General features: G+C 56.2%; 3 protein-coding genes across 3 annotated transcripts; 1 reads left to right on the forward strand and 2 right to left on the reverse strand.

The window, feature by feature from the left end:
- Positions 1-1,159: 1,159 nt before the first annotated feature.
- Positions 1,160-7,637, forward strand: UBXN1 (UBX domain protein 1). Its single transcript, XM_065407757.1, has 10 exons — positions 1,160-1,226; positions 2,094-2,178; positions 4,253-4,306; positions 4,407-4,528; positions 4,909-4,987; positions 5,179-5,370; positions 5,589-5,640; positions 6,042-6,158; positions 6,509-6,689; positions 7,322-7,637. The coding sequence occupies exons 1-10, from the start codon at positions 1,160-1,162 to the stop codon at positions 7,369-7,371; spliced, it is 999 nt and encodes a 332-aa protein (XP_065263829.1). The 3' UTR covers positions 7,372-7,637.
- Positions 7,638-10,734: 3,097 nt separating this feature from the next.
- Positions 10,735-11,774, reverse strand: DMAC1 (distal membrane arm assembly component 1). The gene is made up of 2 exons (XM_065408010.1): positions 11,427-11,774; positions 10,735-10,892 (listed from the first exon to the last, which is right to left on the reverse strand). The coding sequence occupies exons 1-2, from the start codon at positions 11,623-11,625 to the stop codon at positions 10,834-10,836; spliced, it is 258 nt and encodes an 85-aa protein (XP_065264082.1). The 5' UTR covers positions 11,626-11,774; the 3' UTR covers positions 10,735-10,833.
- A 2,028-nt stretch (positions 11,775-13,802) lies between these two features.
- Positions 13,803-14,680, reverse strand: LOC135881489 (ubiquinol-cytochrome-c reductase complex assembly factor 3-like). The gene is made up of 2 exons (XM_065408151.1): positions 14,444-14,680; positions 13,803-14,251 (listed from the first exon to the last, which is right to left on the reverse strand). Exons 1-2 carry the CDS (start codon positions 14,678-14,680, stop codon positions 14,117-14,119), a joined length of 372 nt encoding a protein of 123 aa, XP_065264223.1. The 3' UTR covers positions 13,803-14,116.
- Between the last annotated feature and the right edge of the window lie 1,050 nt (positions 14,681-15,730).

The raw sequence follows: 15,730 nt of genomic DNA on the forward strand, positions 1-15,730 counted from the left end.
TGGGTCCCCTGAAATATCTCCTTTGCTCTGCATTTCCCTGACTGGGGAGCCACCTTACTGGGCTGGGTGTGGGGTGGATTTAGGGCACCAAAGGAGATCACGAGGAATCTAGGGGGGAGCTGAGTTTGTAGAGATCATGTCCTAGCACAGTGTCCATTCACGGCTGGGGCCCTGGGCAATGTGCATCCCACAGGGACTGGAGATGGAATGCAGACTATGGGCTGCAGCACAGTCTCCTCAGTAGCACATGGCCCTGGCACACAATGGTCTTGTCCTCATCATGACTGGGGAGATTGACCGGAACAGCTATTCCAGAGTAAAAGCAGCCACCTGGGAAACTGCTCCAGAATAGCCCTTGTGCTTTGAATTCACACCCTACCTTAGTCCAGAATAACTTCACTGTGCAGACAAGCCCTAAAAGAGTCGAAAGCTTTGGGATGGGCATCGGGGTCGTCACTCCTCTCCTCTGGCACCAGGGGGCTTGCTTCCACAAGAAAAGAAGGATGGTCTGTTGGTCAGGGCACTAGTCTGAAACTTGGGAGACCTGGGTTCACTTCCTGGCTCTGCCACAGACTTCCTGTGTGATCTTGGGCAAGTCACTTAGTCTTTCTGTGCCTCAGTTCCTGCTCTGTTCAATGGGGATAATAGCCTGGCTCTACTTCCCTGGGGTGTGTGAGGATAAATGCAGTAAAGATTGTGAGGCAGCCAGATGCTATGGTGATGGGGACCAGATTATGTTGGCATAGGCTCAGTGAGATAGACAGAGCCTGGAACCTGACAGCTCCTGCAGTGGGGAGGCCGAGATAAGTTCCACTGGATGAGGGGGGAAAGGGGTCACTCTAGAGAGGGCATGGCTGGATGTTTCTCTCTGTCCTGGTTATTCTGTGGACCCCCTGTCTGGAGTGTGGCTTGGGCAGCTATTAATGGGTAGGTTCTCACGTTGGATGTGGGGAAACTGAGGCAGAAAGTGGGGCTGTGACTCACCCCGAGTGACCCAGTGAATCAGTGGCAGAGCTAGGGATGTAACTCAGGCATCCTGATTCCCTCCCCCCCGCACTCTAACCACTAAGCACCACTCCGCTCCGGGTCTCTGCCCCTTTAAGGACGAGCGCGGAACGACGCCGTTTGTTCCTGGGCGGCTGCCGTCTGCCGCCCTCACATGACCAAACACAGCGGCCGCTCGAGTCTCGCTACTTCCGGCGCGGAGCCTCCGATAGTCGGACCCGGTGAGTCCCCAGGACACCATCCCCCGCCGGGACCTGCCCCCCCAAAATCCCGTAGCCCGGCCCCCGCGAGTGGAGACTCCGTGGGAAGATACAGGGGCTTGGGGGGGCTCTGCGGGGGGATGTGGGGGGCTCTGTGGGGAGATACAGGGGCTTGGGGGGCTCTGCAGGGGCATGTGGGGGGCTGTGGGGAGATACAGAGGCTTGGGGGGCTCTGCAGGGGGATACAGGGGCTTGGGGGAGGTGTGGGGGGCTCTGCCTGGGGGTGGGGGTTGTAAAGAAGGGATGAGATGGAGTCTCCGCCTGAGGGGGTGTCACTAGACATGCAGAGGTGGGGGGTGGAGGAGAGTGGACCCCGGTGCCAGGGCCTGAATGTAGCTGTGAGCTGGGTGCATCCAGTCATTGGTTGCAGGGTCTAAGGGGGCCTTTAACCCAGTGGGTAGAGGAGGGCTAAATGGCATCACACCCCATCCTCTCTGGCTCCTGGACACCTCTTCAGGGACAATGCTCTGCACCTGGGCACAGCCTGAGTGGCCCCTTTGCCCTTGTCTGCCATGGGTTTTGCCCCCTGGCCTACCTGTAACCCTCTTGTGTGATGCTGCTTAGTCCTGGGGTGAATCCCACTATAGCAGCATAAATTATGTGAGCCCAAGGGGTCTGTGGGATCTAGTAGGAGCTGGGAGCCAGGACTCCTGGGTTCTATTCCTGGCACTGGGAGGGGTGTGGGGTCCAGGCCCAAGGAACCTCTCAAGTAGTGGATGTGCCACATATTACATCCTGTTCTCCAGCTGTCCCACTCTGTCCTTGAGCAGCCACCGATCCTCTTGGAGCTGCCCTGTAACACATCTTCTCCCTCTCTTCCCTTTGCAGAGAGAGAGCTCGGTCCAGAGCAGCACATCATGGAGTGCACAGCACTGGAGAGTCTCATTGAGATGGGCTTCTCCCAGAACAGAGCGTATGTGTGCCCCTGCCTCCATCCCCTCATTCCCCTCCCAGCCGTCCACAGGCTACCTTAGCTGCCACTGCATCTTGACCAGGTCGGGATGCTCCCTACCAGTGACTGGGGGTCATGGCCTATGGCTGTAGAACGGCAGCACGGAGGGATCTGGTGCAATGTGGGAAAATCTAGTGCTGAGAGCAGGACTCCTGGATTCTAGCCCTAGTACTGGGAGGAGAGTGGGGTCTAGTGGGTTAGAGGATGGGGACTGGGAGTCCTGTCCCTTTGCCTCAATTTCCCCACCAGCACAGCAGGGATAATGCCGCTGCCCAGCCCCACCCCGGGTTCTTCAGACTAAACAAGGAATGGTTCCTGGGGGGGGGGATAGCTCAGTGGTTTGAGCATTGGCCTGCTAAACCCAGGGTTATGAGTTCAATCCTTGAGGGGGCCACTTAGGGATGTGGGGCAAAAATCAGTACTTGGTCCTGCTAGTGAAGGCAGGGGGCTGGACTCGATGACCTTTCACGGTCCCTTCCAGTTCTATGAGATAGGTATATCTCCATATATTTATTTTATTTATTTATACAATGCTCCCCTGGGACGAGGCTGGAGACTGGCTGTGTCACATGTCAGAGACACTGTGTAATGATGCCTGTGCTGCACCCCCTTGGTGATACCAAATCAAAGCAGGGGCTGGGGCCAGCTTGATGTTCTTTAGCTTGAATTCACAACCCCAGCAACTTGGGCACGCCCTCATGAACAGCACTGGGGGACCGGCCAGTGAACACAGCCAGTGAGTGTGAACAGCAGGATGTGTTTGAAATCAAATCTGCTACATGTATCAAAGCTGGATGTAGGGGCCAGCAGCGTCAGTTCCCTTGCAATGGACCAACTGGAGCAGAACCAGGGTCCTTCTAGCCCTGGCTCCCAGGGTGCTTCAGAGGATTACTAGAAGCTGTTATAGAGGGTAAGGCCAGAAGGGACCATTAGATCAACTAGTCTGCCCTGTGGTATAGCACAGGCCAGAGAATGTCTCCCAGTTCCCCCTGAATTGAGCCTGATCACTTGTGTTTCACTAACACATCTTCCAGAAGGGCAGCGAGCCTGGGCTGGAGATGGAGACTCCACCCCTGCACTGCGGAGCTTGTTCCAATGGTCAATCACCCTCCCTGGGAAAAAACGTGCATTGTTTCTCATTGGAATGTGTCTGGCACCAGCTTCCAGCCGTTGGTTCTTGTTCTCCCTGTCTCTGTTACATTAAAGAGTCCTTCAGTGCCTGCTCTTTTCCCCACTACATATGCTCTAGTCAGATCACCTCTGTCTTCTTTTTTGATGAACTAAACAGATTGAGCTCTTTCAATCTCTCACCGTCAGGCGTTTTCTTCAGCCCTCAAATTGTTTTTGAGGCTCTTCTCCTCACCCTCTTCAATGGCTCAACACCCAATTTCAGAGGTAGCACCCAGATCTCGGTGCAGGATTCCAGGCTTGATCTCACCAAGGCCATGAGCAGAAGGGAAATCACCTCCCTGCTCTTGGGTAGGCCTTCCTAGGCAGTAGGAGGGTTTTGAGGGGCCAGCGCTGGGGGGGGAAGGGGGGGGGAGAGAGAAGGGAGCTATTTGTGCCTCTGCACCCAAAGGAGTAAGCAGCTGTAGGACAACGTGCCCCATGAAGGCCTCATCTTAGCCCCCAATATCTAAGGATTGGCTCAGCCCTGAAGCAGACAGTATTCTAGTCCTTCCAGAGCATCCACCAGCATGAATTATTATCACTTCAGTTATACAGGCTGGCACGGGCCCCTCTGTGCTTCCTGCTGAGTCCCCCTCATCCCTGGCTCGCGGATTGATGTTACGCTGGTGGCTGTGGTGTCTATTCCAGGTTGGGGTAATGTTCTGTCAGTTGGCCAGAGAGGGGGAGACCCAGGTTTGTTCTCAGGGCCTGGACAGTGGCGGTTTGGGTCACCCCATTGAGCTGTCCATCTGTCTGTGGTCTATGAAGCATTTCATGGGTACGATGCTGCTGTGGGAATGGGGCAGTAATAGAGCTGTGCAGCTCCTGGGTGGAACTCAGCCATGGCTGTCTTTGTTTCTTTTAGAGAGAAGGCGCTGGCGCTGACGGGGAACCAAGGCATCGAGCAGGCCATGGACTGGTGTGTTGGAGCCCCCCTCCCCCTAGATCTGTCTGCATTTCCATCCTTTGTGACTCCGCCTTCTCCCTGCTGACACTTGTTCTTTCTCTCTCCTCAAAAGGCTCATGGAGCATGAGAATGACCCCGACGTGGATGAGCCATACGTGCCTCCCCAGGGCCATGTCTTGGGCACGGAGGAGCCACCCGAGGGAAGCACCCCCGAGACCGTGGAAGCCAGAGCAGGTTTGAACAGCCCTGGGGAGTTGCCTGCACTGGGTGGAGGGGGGGCAAGCTGCTCACCCTGACTTGTGGGATCTTGCCTGCTTCTTGGCTGTTCCTTCCTTGAGCGACCCCCTCCACCTGCGCTGGGATCCCACTGACTCGGGGGTGGGCTTTGCCTGAAGGAGGGGCGGGTTGGGAGCCCTGCTGCGGTCCAGGCTCACACACTTGTCCCCCCCCCCCCCCTCCAATCCATGTGGGGTAGGCCCTGGAGTGACGGGGGTTCTGAAGGATCCTGGTCCCACCCTGATGCCCCAGTGCTTTGTTCATTACCTGTGTACCCCGTGTGGGAAACAGGGGGTGCTCGCCTCTGAGCAGAGGATAATGGAGGCTTTTCCCTACAGATCTCATGGAGGAGGGCTCGGCGGAGGGAGATGACAAGCACCCCCTGACTGAGGAGGAGAAGAGGGAACAGACCAAGCGGTAGGAAGGCCCCCCTCAACCCCCCTGATTTCCTGGCTGTCAGGGAGAGACCTGTCCCCCTGGGATGCCAGCTGAATGGCATGCTGGGAAGCGTAGCTCTTGGAGCAAGGGGGATTTGGTCCCTGTGGGTTGTGGGTCCTGTGGGGAGCAGGGGCTGTGGAAGGTGGTGCCCACTCCTGTCCCTCCCGCAGGATGATGGAGCTGATCGCACAGAAGCAGCGGGAGAGGGAGGAGCGGGAGAAGCGGGAGACTATTGAGCGGGAGAAGCAGCGGCGCAAGCAGGGTCAGGAGCTCTCCATGATCCGCCAGAAGCTGCAGGACGACGAGATGAAGAAGATGGCAGAGGAGAGGCGCAGGGAGAAGATGGAGGAGAAGCTGGCCAAGTGAGAGCCCGGGGAGAGTGGGATGGGGATGCGTGGGGAGCAAGTGAAGACTGAGGGAGTAGGTGCATGGGTGGAGGGAGTGGTGGGCAGTGGGATGGGGTGCATTGGGGAAAGGGGGAGGAGTGGATGTAGAAATGGAACTTGCCCTTGCCGTGACATTGCAGCAGAAACACCCTCCGCCATGCTGCCACCTCTAACTGGGCCTGTTCTCCTTGCAGGCAGCGGGTGCGTGAGAAGATTGAGCGGGACAAGGCAGAGCGAGTCAAGAAGGTGGGTAAGCAGCAGTGGCTGGGTGGGATCTGGGCCCCCCATGGTGGCTCCTGCCACTGCTGTTCCTTAAGCTGGGGGAGGGGGGTGCAAGGAGGTTGTGGGGTGTGTGTGTGTGTGTGTGTGTGTGTGGAAGGAGGCTGTAGGGGGAAGAGCTGATGAGGGATGGGGCTGTGGTGGGTCCCATTCACCATGTGAGATCCCATGCTCGGTGCCCTATATGGAGGGAGGGAGATGCCCTGGGTGTGGCTTTGCCCTGTGCCTGCTGGGTATGGGTGTGTGTGGGGGGGCGCTGTGTGAGTGCTAGGGAGTGGGTGGGTGGGGTCCCTAGGGAAGCCTGGGCTGGAAGGGGAACCCATTTGCATCTTCGTGCCTGTCCCACTCCGTGTACCTTTCCCATCCAGTTTGGAGGTGGCAGCAGCTCCCAGGCCCCAGCCGAGTCAGCCCAGGAGACACCGGTGCCCTCATCCCCCAGCCAGGAACCGCCCACGAAGAGAGAGTATGACCAGTGCCGAATACAGGTACCCGGGTAGGGGGCAGCCCCACAGACTCTTGTGCTTCGTCCATCTGCTCGTTACACACATGCCAGTCTACCCCCCATCATCCCCTGCTGTGGGTTCTGGGTGGGTGCAGACAGCAGGCCTTGCTGGGAAGGGTGGTGGGGGTCCCAGGCAGTCACTGGGATATTGGCCTGATCTGGCTTGCTGCTGCAGCTCTGGAGGAAGCCCTCTATCTCTGAGATCACACCCAGAGTTGCAAGACAAGGAGAACACAGGCAGCTCTCCTCTTAACGCAGGGGGACTGGCCCTCCCAGCATGCTGCCCCACTGTGGCATGGGGCCTGCACTCAGCCCCTCTTGCCCTCCATCCAGGTGAGACTGCTGGACGGGACGTCGCTCACGCAGACCTTCAAGGCCAAGGAGCAGCTGGCAGCCGTGCGGCTGTACATAGAGCTGAACCGCAAGGATGGCGGGGAGCCCTTCCATCTCCTCACCAGTTTTCCCCGCCGCATCTTCACCGACGAGGACATGGAGAAGCCCTTGCAGGAGCTAGGTAAGCCTGGGGGGGAGGGGCAGGCGAAGCGACTGGTTTGAGGGCACGGTTAGCAGCAGAGCTGGGGAACAGAACCAAGAGTTCTGGCTCCCAGCTGCCCTGCTCTGACCCACTAGATCCCACTCCCGTCCCAGAGCTGGGGAACAAAACCAGGAGTCCTGACTCCCAGACCCCGCTACTCTAACCACTAAGCAACAGCGGGGAGTTCTTTGAGAACAGATCTGGGCTGGGGTCTCATGACTGCAGGACCACCAGCTGTTCCTTCAGGGCCCCCATCAGAGAAGGGAGGACATGGAGTCTGCTTGTGGGGTGGTGCTGCTGGCTGGTGCTGGGGACAGGAGCCCGAGCTGTAAGCAGAGAACCCACTGCAAGAGCCAGCTCTGTCCCTGTTGTCCTCACTTGGGCAGGGTAGGCTGCGGCCCTGTAGGCTCTCTGCGCAGTGGAAGCTGTCCCAGCTATTAGCACCAGCCACCGCAGGGTCTTGGGGGAGGATGCAAACCACAGAACACCCAGGGCCCTTCCAGCTCAGACCCCCGTGCTGAAATCGCTCCCACTCTCAGGGATCAAACCTGCTCCCCTCACAACCCATATGCACCCGGTTCCTGGCTTCAGCCTGTCTCCTGCCCCAACAGGTTTGGTGCCTTCGGCCGTTCTCATAGTGGCCAAGAAGTGTAACAGCTGAAGGACGCCCTGGCTCATGCGTGCTGTGACCGGAGCTCCCTCCCCACCCCGGCCCTGGATTCCTGTGGTTCCCTCTGCCACCCTCACACCGTGGTTCTGCCCCTCCCCCTGCCCGACTGAGCCCAGAGAAGTGACTGACCATTTCGCCTCCCCAGGACTGGAACCCAGCATAGCGGCTGCGGGGGGGTATGTGTCCAGCTTCCCTGGGGGAGTGCCACAGCGCGAGCCCCAGCACCAGGGACACTAATAAACATCATCTGTTCTGCCGCCGCCGCCACCCATTATTCCCCCATGCTATTGGTGGGCTGACGGGAAGGAGGCCCCATCTGAGCTGGAGGGGGCAGCCAGCAGGATGGGCGCTGAGCAGACCCCCACCAGCCGAGAGGGGACCCCACTACAGATTCATAGTCCAAGGGTCATAGATTTGTTGTGCCAGATGCTGCTGCCACTATCACCCTCCAGTAGCGGAGATGGGGACCCCATTGTCACACCGGGTGCTGCACAGATGCCCCGCAGCCAAGAGTGGGGTCTGTCATGGCAGGTGCTGCATAGACAGAGGCTGGGAGGAAAAACTGGAGAAGTCAGAGGGGAAAGGCCTGGCTCTGCCTGGGTAGGGAAGATGCCCTGCCCTAGGCAGTCTGTGGGGAGAGACTCCTCTGCTCTCTCCATTCCTACAGTGTGATCTTGTCCTACCCCACATGCTCAATGGGGGCACTATGGGGAGGGGATAGCACAAAGAAAAGTCCAAGCTCTGCAGGAGGTGCTCTCCCCTTACTCTCAGGGCTGGCCCCAGTGCAACATTAGGGTGTGGGGCAGGACTGGGAGGGCGGGGGGCACTTGCTGTGCAGGAGCATACCATCCTCCAGGTGAGATGTGACACCCAGGCCTGGCCCATGGTCAGTAAAGAGCCTGAGGTACAGCCCTGGGGTTTGAATGGGCTGTGACTCCCCTTCTCCTGCCCTGGTGCACGGTGCTGTGTGCTCCCCTCAGCGGGGGCAGTATTGCCACCAAGGGGGAGGGAGCTGCGTGGGTGAGGAGATGGAAAACAGCTGTGGCTAGGCAGTCCAGCTCCTACCCTCCCCACAAGCCTGAGGGAATGAGTGTGGGCTCCAGTGTGGAATTAGTGGGCATAGGCAGGAGCCAGGCTGCTGTTGATACCCCCGTGGGGGGCTTTGCCCCACTGGCCTGGATTTGGAATGGGGTTTCAAAGCTGCTGCTGAAGGTGATAATTTAACAGAGGGCAAGTGAGAAGGGGCCTGTGTCCCAGGACCCTCCCCAAGCACTCAGGGCTGGGAAGCCCATTCTAAGGCTCTGTTCCCTGAAGGAGCAGCAGCCTATGGGGCACTCTGGGCCTGGGGTTCCCACTTGCCCTCTCTGGGCAGCTTGAGTTATGGGAGCCCTTTTGGAGCAGATGTTCCTGCAGTTGGGCTGGGGGGAGCCTCTGTAATCCAAACCCTGTGGAAAGGGAATGACTGTGCCAGCCTCCCTGCAAGGAGCCTGGCTGGGAACGCGGGAGGGGGCAGGGAGCAGCCCAGTTCTTGCTGGGGGTGCTGGGCTGAGGATGCAATCAGTAGTTAAAGCAGTAGGTGCTGGTCCCAGGATGGAACCCTTACTCTCCACGTCCCATCTTCCCTCCCCAGTTTGCTGGCTCAGTGCCACTGCCTGAGGTCATGTGCTGGGTCAGCCATAAAACCCAGCAGGCCCTTTGCTTTAAGCACTAGGTGCTGCATGCTCTCAGCATTGAGGACAGAATTTGACCCTCTGTCCATTATCTGTTGTTAGCACCTTCCCAGCCATGCTGCCCAGCAGCTGCTGAATCCCAAACTCTTCCAGTACAACTGGAGAGGGAAAGCCTACTCAGCCCCTGGCTGGGTCCAGCATCTGTCTGGATTAGTAACAGGCCACTGTGCTCACTTGGTCTGACCTGACTGCAGGCCCTCGAGCATCCCTGAATGCATTCCTGTTTGAACTAAAGGGGATTTGAGAAAAGCATCCTGTCAGATTTAACGAGGGGGATGCCCACTTTGGAGCTTGTGTGGGCTGAGTTCCCCCAAAAGCTGCCTGGCTGCCACCTTCCCATCCCCCTCTGAAATTCCCCTAGACAGGGAGAATTCAGGGACTGCCCCCCCATTCTCACACCAGTGTCCTCCATTTCCCCTCCTATACCAATAGCTTTGTGTGCCCCCATTATTTCTGTCTGATAGAAATAATTCAGGCTCTCAACATTACACTATTGGATGAGCAGAGATGGGGTATTATATGAGAAGCATTAATAGGCGGGGGCTTCGTGTGTCCCCCTTTTTGGTTTTCTGGCCTTTGATGCTTACAACAACCCCAGAAATTTTGGAATTGACCAGATGTGGCATTTAAAAGTGATCATGTTCCACACAGAAATACTATCAAGTTGAGCCTAAGGCCTTTGCAAACTTGGCCAAAAATTTCCAGTGATGGAGAATCAGCATTTCTAGACTGACCAAGTCACCTCCTAACCACTTTGTTAAGCTGAAAACATTGAGCTCTGTGAGTCTGTCACTACAAGGCAGGCTTTCTAATCCTTTAATCATTCGTGTGGTTCTTCTCCAAACCCTCTCCAGCTTATTCACGTGCTTCTTGAATTGTGGACACCAGAACTGGACACAGTATTCCAGCAGTGGCTGCACCAGTGCCAGCTACAGAGGGAATAAAGCCTCTTTTCTGACATGAGAGTCCCCTCAGGAGCGCCGCCAGCTTTTCTGCCGCCCTAGGCGGTGGAAGGTCCCGCCCCGCAATGCTGCCCGCCACCGAAATACCACTGCGGTCGCCGCCCCCCAAATTGTAGCGCCCTAGGCGACTGCCTAGGTCACCTAATGGGTTGCGCCGGCCCTGATTCCCCTGATCATACAGCCAAGGATCACATTATCCCTTTTGGCTAACGCACTACACTAGGAGCTCCTAGTCAGCTGATTATCCCTGTCTTTCTGAGTCACTACTTCCTAGCATAGATTGAAATGCAATTCCTCCCCCCTGAGAGTCCAGGCCCCATGGGGCCAGTTCTTGTTGAGCAGAGCCTAGCTGGAGCCATGGGGGGGGTTCAAAGCAGCAGGAGGTTAAATTAGAACTGGATGCTGGAATGAACAGAGTGAGTCAAGACAGGGGGAGAAATACTGTCATAGCTCATCCCATAAACAGGAGCTAGTCTGGGGGATTACACCAGAGGGGCAGTCTGGGGAGCTGCCATGGCATAAGGCAAGCAGAGAGGGAAGGGTTGCAGGCAGCTGTAGCTTAGTGGAGAAGAAGATGGGGATTGTAGTAATGGGGGAGTTGGGGTGGGTCTCTTCTCTCCCAGGTACCACTGTGAGGCTACCATAGTAAGAAAAAGCAAACAGTTTTCTCTTAGATTCATGTTTTTGTCCCAAATACACAGTGTTTGACTTGGCCAGCGCTGATGGAGGCAGCAGCTACACTTTGTCCTGCCTTGTTTGTTCTACTTCTTCTGTTTCCCAAATGGATCAGCTAGGATGATTATGCCGCAGCAGAGGAGATCTGAAGGGGAGAAAGGAGGGAGACATCAGGGGGTGGCTGTATAGGACTGACTCTCCCCTTAAGGGCATGACCCCTAGGAACTTAAAGGGGATGGTTAACATGTTGGTTATAGTTTCCCTGGAGGTGGGGACTTGCTAGATCATGAGCCCATATGCTCCTTAAAGCCAGCATAGAAGTAGGAGTAGTGGGAGCCATGGAAGTTATCCTAACCCCTCTATGACCTATGATCTCCCTTGCCCCATACCTCAGTGACCCCCCCAGTCCCAGAGAGATGGGGTAATGCCACTGACCCTTCCCTACCCTAGAGGCTGGAATGCCCCTAATGGGGGTGATTTGTATGGCTGGTCCCACGTAGCTGGTGTGGCCCTTGAACCCTGGTCTTAAGGTGACCTATAACCCCCTGCCCCCGTCAATGACGTCACATGTCCCTGACCTCCAATACGACCTGTGACCCCAGCACTCACTGACGTGTGGGACGGTTCCCATGGAGATAGGGCACGCTCTGCCCACCCCTGACCCCTGACGCGCACTCACTGGCTGCGAAGAAGAGCTGGACGATGTTCCCTACGGAGGAGGCGATGCCCCGGCTTATGACCCTGCGCGAGCCTAGATAGACCCAGAACCCGGCCCCGATCAGCACCGAGCCGGACAGGATGCGGCAGCCCCAGCAGCTCTCGGACAGCGGCTTGAGGGGAGGCGCGGTCTCCTTGCCCTGCTCCAGGGCCTTAGACATGGCGGCGGGGACAGAAGCAGCAGGAAGAAGCCGATTCCGAAGATGGCGGCGCCCATTGGGGAACCGGAAATACGGGGAAAGTCCCTCAAGTAGCAAGGAAACCGGCAATAGAGACTTTTGTAACTCAGCGGAACCTGGCCACCGGAAGTACTGACCCAACCTATTGGGGTTCTAGGGAGCGGAAGAACGGAACAGGAAACGCTTCCCGTGAGGGTGCAGTGTCACAGCGTCTAGTGTCCGTGTGTCAATGTCGCCTACTCGCTGATAGTTCCGAGCTCTGAAGAACCTACTCCCTCCCCAAACCCCTCCGTCCCTGACGGCCTCTGTGCAAGGTCCCCCTTGGGCATATCCTGATGGAAACAGTCTCTCCTCCTGGGACAGCTGCCATTGTCCCCAGAGGAACTGGAGCCCAGGCTGCACCCCAGGGAGGATGAGGAAAGTTGAAGAGAGCCCTACAGCTGGGTCCCCATAGGGTGACCAGATGTCCCGATTTTATAGGGACAGTCCCGATATTTGGGGCTTTTTTTATATGGGCTCCTATTACCCCACACCCCCTGTCCCGATTTTTCACACTTGCTGTCTGGTCACCCTAGGTCCCCATGACAAGCCCTTTGTGGGGCTGAGGTAGAACCATTACACGTCTCCAGCTACATAAACATCTGGGACCAGGAGCGCTGGCTGTGGGGGTAGCTCCTGGCTACTCCAGTTCCAGCGTCTTCCAGCAGAGCGAGCTGGAGGGAGGGAGCTCCCAGATACTCTAGGTCTGGCTTCTCCCAGCAGGGGTAGTGTAGGAAGCAGGACAGGAATATTGACTGTGAGAGGAGCTCTCAGGTACTCCAGAGCCAGACTCTCCCAGCAGGGGTGCTGTAGGGAACACAGCATGAGCATAAGCTTGGGTTGGAAAACTTGGAATTCTCAGTAGCTGTTGCAAGGTTTTGTTTCACTTTGCCCTTTTTAATAGTGTACGTTATTGATACAGGTCTCACCCTTTACTGGGATTATCCTATAAATAATCAAACATAGTTCCTTCAGTACAGTCTGAATAGATACCAGAGCAAGGGGCACAGGCCAGGGCACAAAGCAACAGGAGGCTTAATTAGTTTAGTTTTTATTTATATCAAAAACTTTATTATCTGTATTAACTATTATTCAACATTACCATTATTCCTTTGTATTGCAGTAGCACCAACTCTGCTCCATTCTGGTTCTTATACAGCCCTATTCCCTGTGGTACCTGGCTTCTTTGTGAATGATGCATTAAATGATATGACTAACATTTGCCACAGCTGGTTCTTTCTACAAGGAGGAGCAAAGGAAGATTTTTGTTACTGCTAGCATTATGGCTGTTTTTTTTAGAGATGATATATTCTATGTGCGGATGTTCGCAACAGCAAGTTGGAGATGTTGCCCAGACCGTTGGAGTGGAAGATGGGGAAATTTGGGTTGATTCTTAGTTCCTGGGAGAGTTTATTACAACCTGGGACTAGCCCCCAGGGAAGCACTGTCTCCTGGACAGACAAACTGATGCCAGAGTTCTGTTGTGCCTGAGGGGCAGAGTGCTCTGCTCTTCTTGTCCTAAAGCTTTTGGCAACTTGGGCTTAGCCATGGAGCACACTGAAGATAAGAACCAAGGCCTTGAGTCTAACTTAGGGGAAGTCAGTATAGAGGGCAGGAGGCAGGTGTGCTACACTCATGATAGCCTGTGCTGCTGAGAATACGGACTGCAGCATTCTCTACATCTAGAAGCTCCCATCAGGGACCTATGGAGAAGAGCTGGTCCCTACCCCGAGTGCACAATCCCAGTATACCATGAGAAGTAGGTACACCAAACTGACAGAAGGAAGCATAAAGCTACAATTACTTAATGTTTCTGTTGCTGAAGGCCAGTCAAGCCAGGATCCCATTGTAGTGGGGGCTTTAAAGACCTAGAGCAAACAACAGACCCTACGCCAAAGATCTTGCAATAGAAAAGCCAAACCCTCACAGGGTGATAAGGCACAACAGCAGAGTGGGAAAGGTGGAGGAATAACAATATCAGCCTGTGCAGTTTTTAGCCTGCTGGGAGGGGCATCTACCCCCACCAGCTGCCTGGATATTATCAAAATTCAGTTCTGTGGGAGGCATGATGATTAGCAACCCCACTGCACCAGCTGCTTTAACCACAACAACAGACAGGTCTTTACAAGGGTAGTTTATTAAAGACCTGAAAATGCTGCTTCTTTACCCCATGCTGTAGTTTTCGTTCTGTCAGATCTGCATAACCCCCATACCCAGTGGGTGTGACCAGGGTCTGGGAATAAGAGACAGAGGCCCCCGGCAGCATAATGGTCACTGATCATTACAGCTGCTGACAGCCAGGGAGTGTCCATCCCATTCTGGACTGTGGGAGACCACAGATGGCTTCAGGGATGGAAAATGCAGCCTGCTCCATCTCAGGGGGGTCTCAGTACCAGTTGCCTTGGCTCCCATTTGGGAGGGTGATGGTCAGGTGTCACTTGCTCCAGTCCGATGAAGACCTCCGGGCCACATTCTCATTTGTTTCAGCTGCCTCTTTGATTGCTGCCATTACCAGCTCATTCTGGTGTCGCCTCTCTGCCCAGCGCAGGGGGTTTGTCTCCGGCAGCTCCTGAGGAGAGAAGGGAGTGGTCGGTAGGGGGGGCGAGGTGTTTGGTGATTTCTAGATCTCCCCCTTCTCCCTGAAAAGAGAGTGGAGCAACAATTTCTAGTTCCCTTCTCCTCCCAACCCAAGAAATGTTGGTTTCCAGGCCCCCCTGCTCTGTGACCCGCCCCAGGGGAGGTAGTTTCCAGGCCCCCTCACCTTGGCTATCTCCCGCCTGCGCTCCTCTCGCGGCGTTGCCAGCGCCCAGACCCCGACCCCCAGCCCCGTGGTCCCAGCAACCATCAGGCTCCCCAGCACCAGGCGTCGCAGGAGTTCCATTAGGGCGCGGTATGAAAAACCCTGAGTAGCCACAGAGTTCTGGCTTCCCGGGGGATGTAGCGGACAGAAGGTAACCAGATAGAGTGGGGGAGGGGTCCGGGCAGAGCGTCCTGTCATGCTACCATAGAGAGGCGGTATGAGCCAGGCACCACCATAGAGAGCATGCACTGTGGATAGAGCGCCCCCTTTTGCTACTATAGAGAGACAGCCGAGTGGGGCCAGAATGTTCGATTTTTGCTACCATAGAAAGGAGGGACTGGTAGGCCAGAGCGTCCCATTGCAACCATAGAGATCAGAGGACTTATGCCATAGAGAGGGTTGTGTAGCTGGCTGGGCCAGCCTATCCGCTCCCCCACTGCAGAGAGGGTGTGTGGCTGGGCCAGACGGCCCGATCTCCCACCATAGGGCAGGGGTGTGTGGGTGGGTCAGACGGCCCAGCATAAAGAGGGGTGGTGTGGGCCTGGGACGGGCCAGATGCCGGCTCCCCCATCATAGAAAGGGGTGGAGCTGTTTTGTGGCTAGGTCAGTGTGCTTGCTCTGGTCTCTGGGGTTTTCAGTCTGGTCCCCACTGGGCAGCCCCATCTGGAGAGGCACAGAGGAGTCAGTCCCTTGGTGTAGATGGGGGAGTGTATTTGTGCAGGTCTCGCTCTGCCCAGGCTGCTCCCATGCTCAGCACCTACAGATGCCTTAGTTAGTTCCATTGACCCCTCCCCCTGCCTCTTCCTGTGACTGGGCCTCCCCAGGCCAGGCTTCCCTCAGACAACCCCTAAACCTGTGTCAGGGCTCCGCTGACCCCCTTCTGCATTAGTCTTGGGCAGTGCACTAGGGAGACACGAATGAGCCAAATGGATTTCATCTGATCAATCCCAGGGCTGCACGTGGCCAGGGAACCTTCTGTCCTGAAGGCAGTTCTGTTGTGGTCCCTCTCCACCAGGCGGGGGGAGGGGGTGGGGATCTGTGCCATGGTCCTCCCTGGGAAGCAAGTAGGAGCAGGGGGCACCCAACCTTCTGTCTCCATCCCTCAGTGGGCAAATCATTGGTTCTGAGGCTCCCCATCTTGTGGTCTGTAATGATAAAATGGCCTGGGAAAGGGTGGGGGTATTTCTCCCACAGCCCATGATGCTGTGAATGTGCCTCATAGTGGCCTCTCTAATCTGTCCAGGGCTC

The sequence above is a fragment of the Emys orbicularis genome, chromosome 7 (assembly GCF_028017835.1).
Source record: "Emys orbicularis isolate rEmyOrb1 chromosome 7, rEmyOrb1.hap1, whole genome shotgun sequence".
NCBI lineage: Eukaryota > Metazoa > Chordata > Testudines > Emydidae > Emys > Emys orbicularis.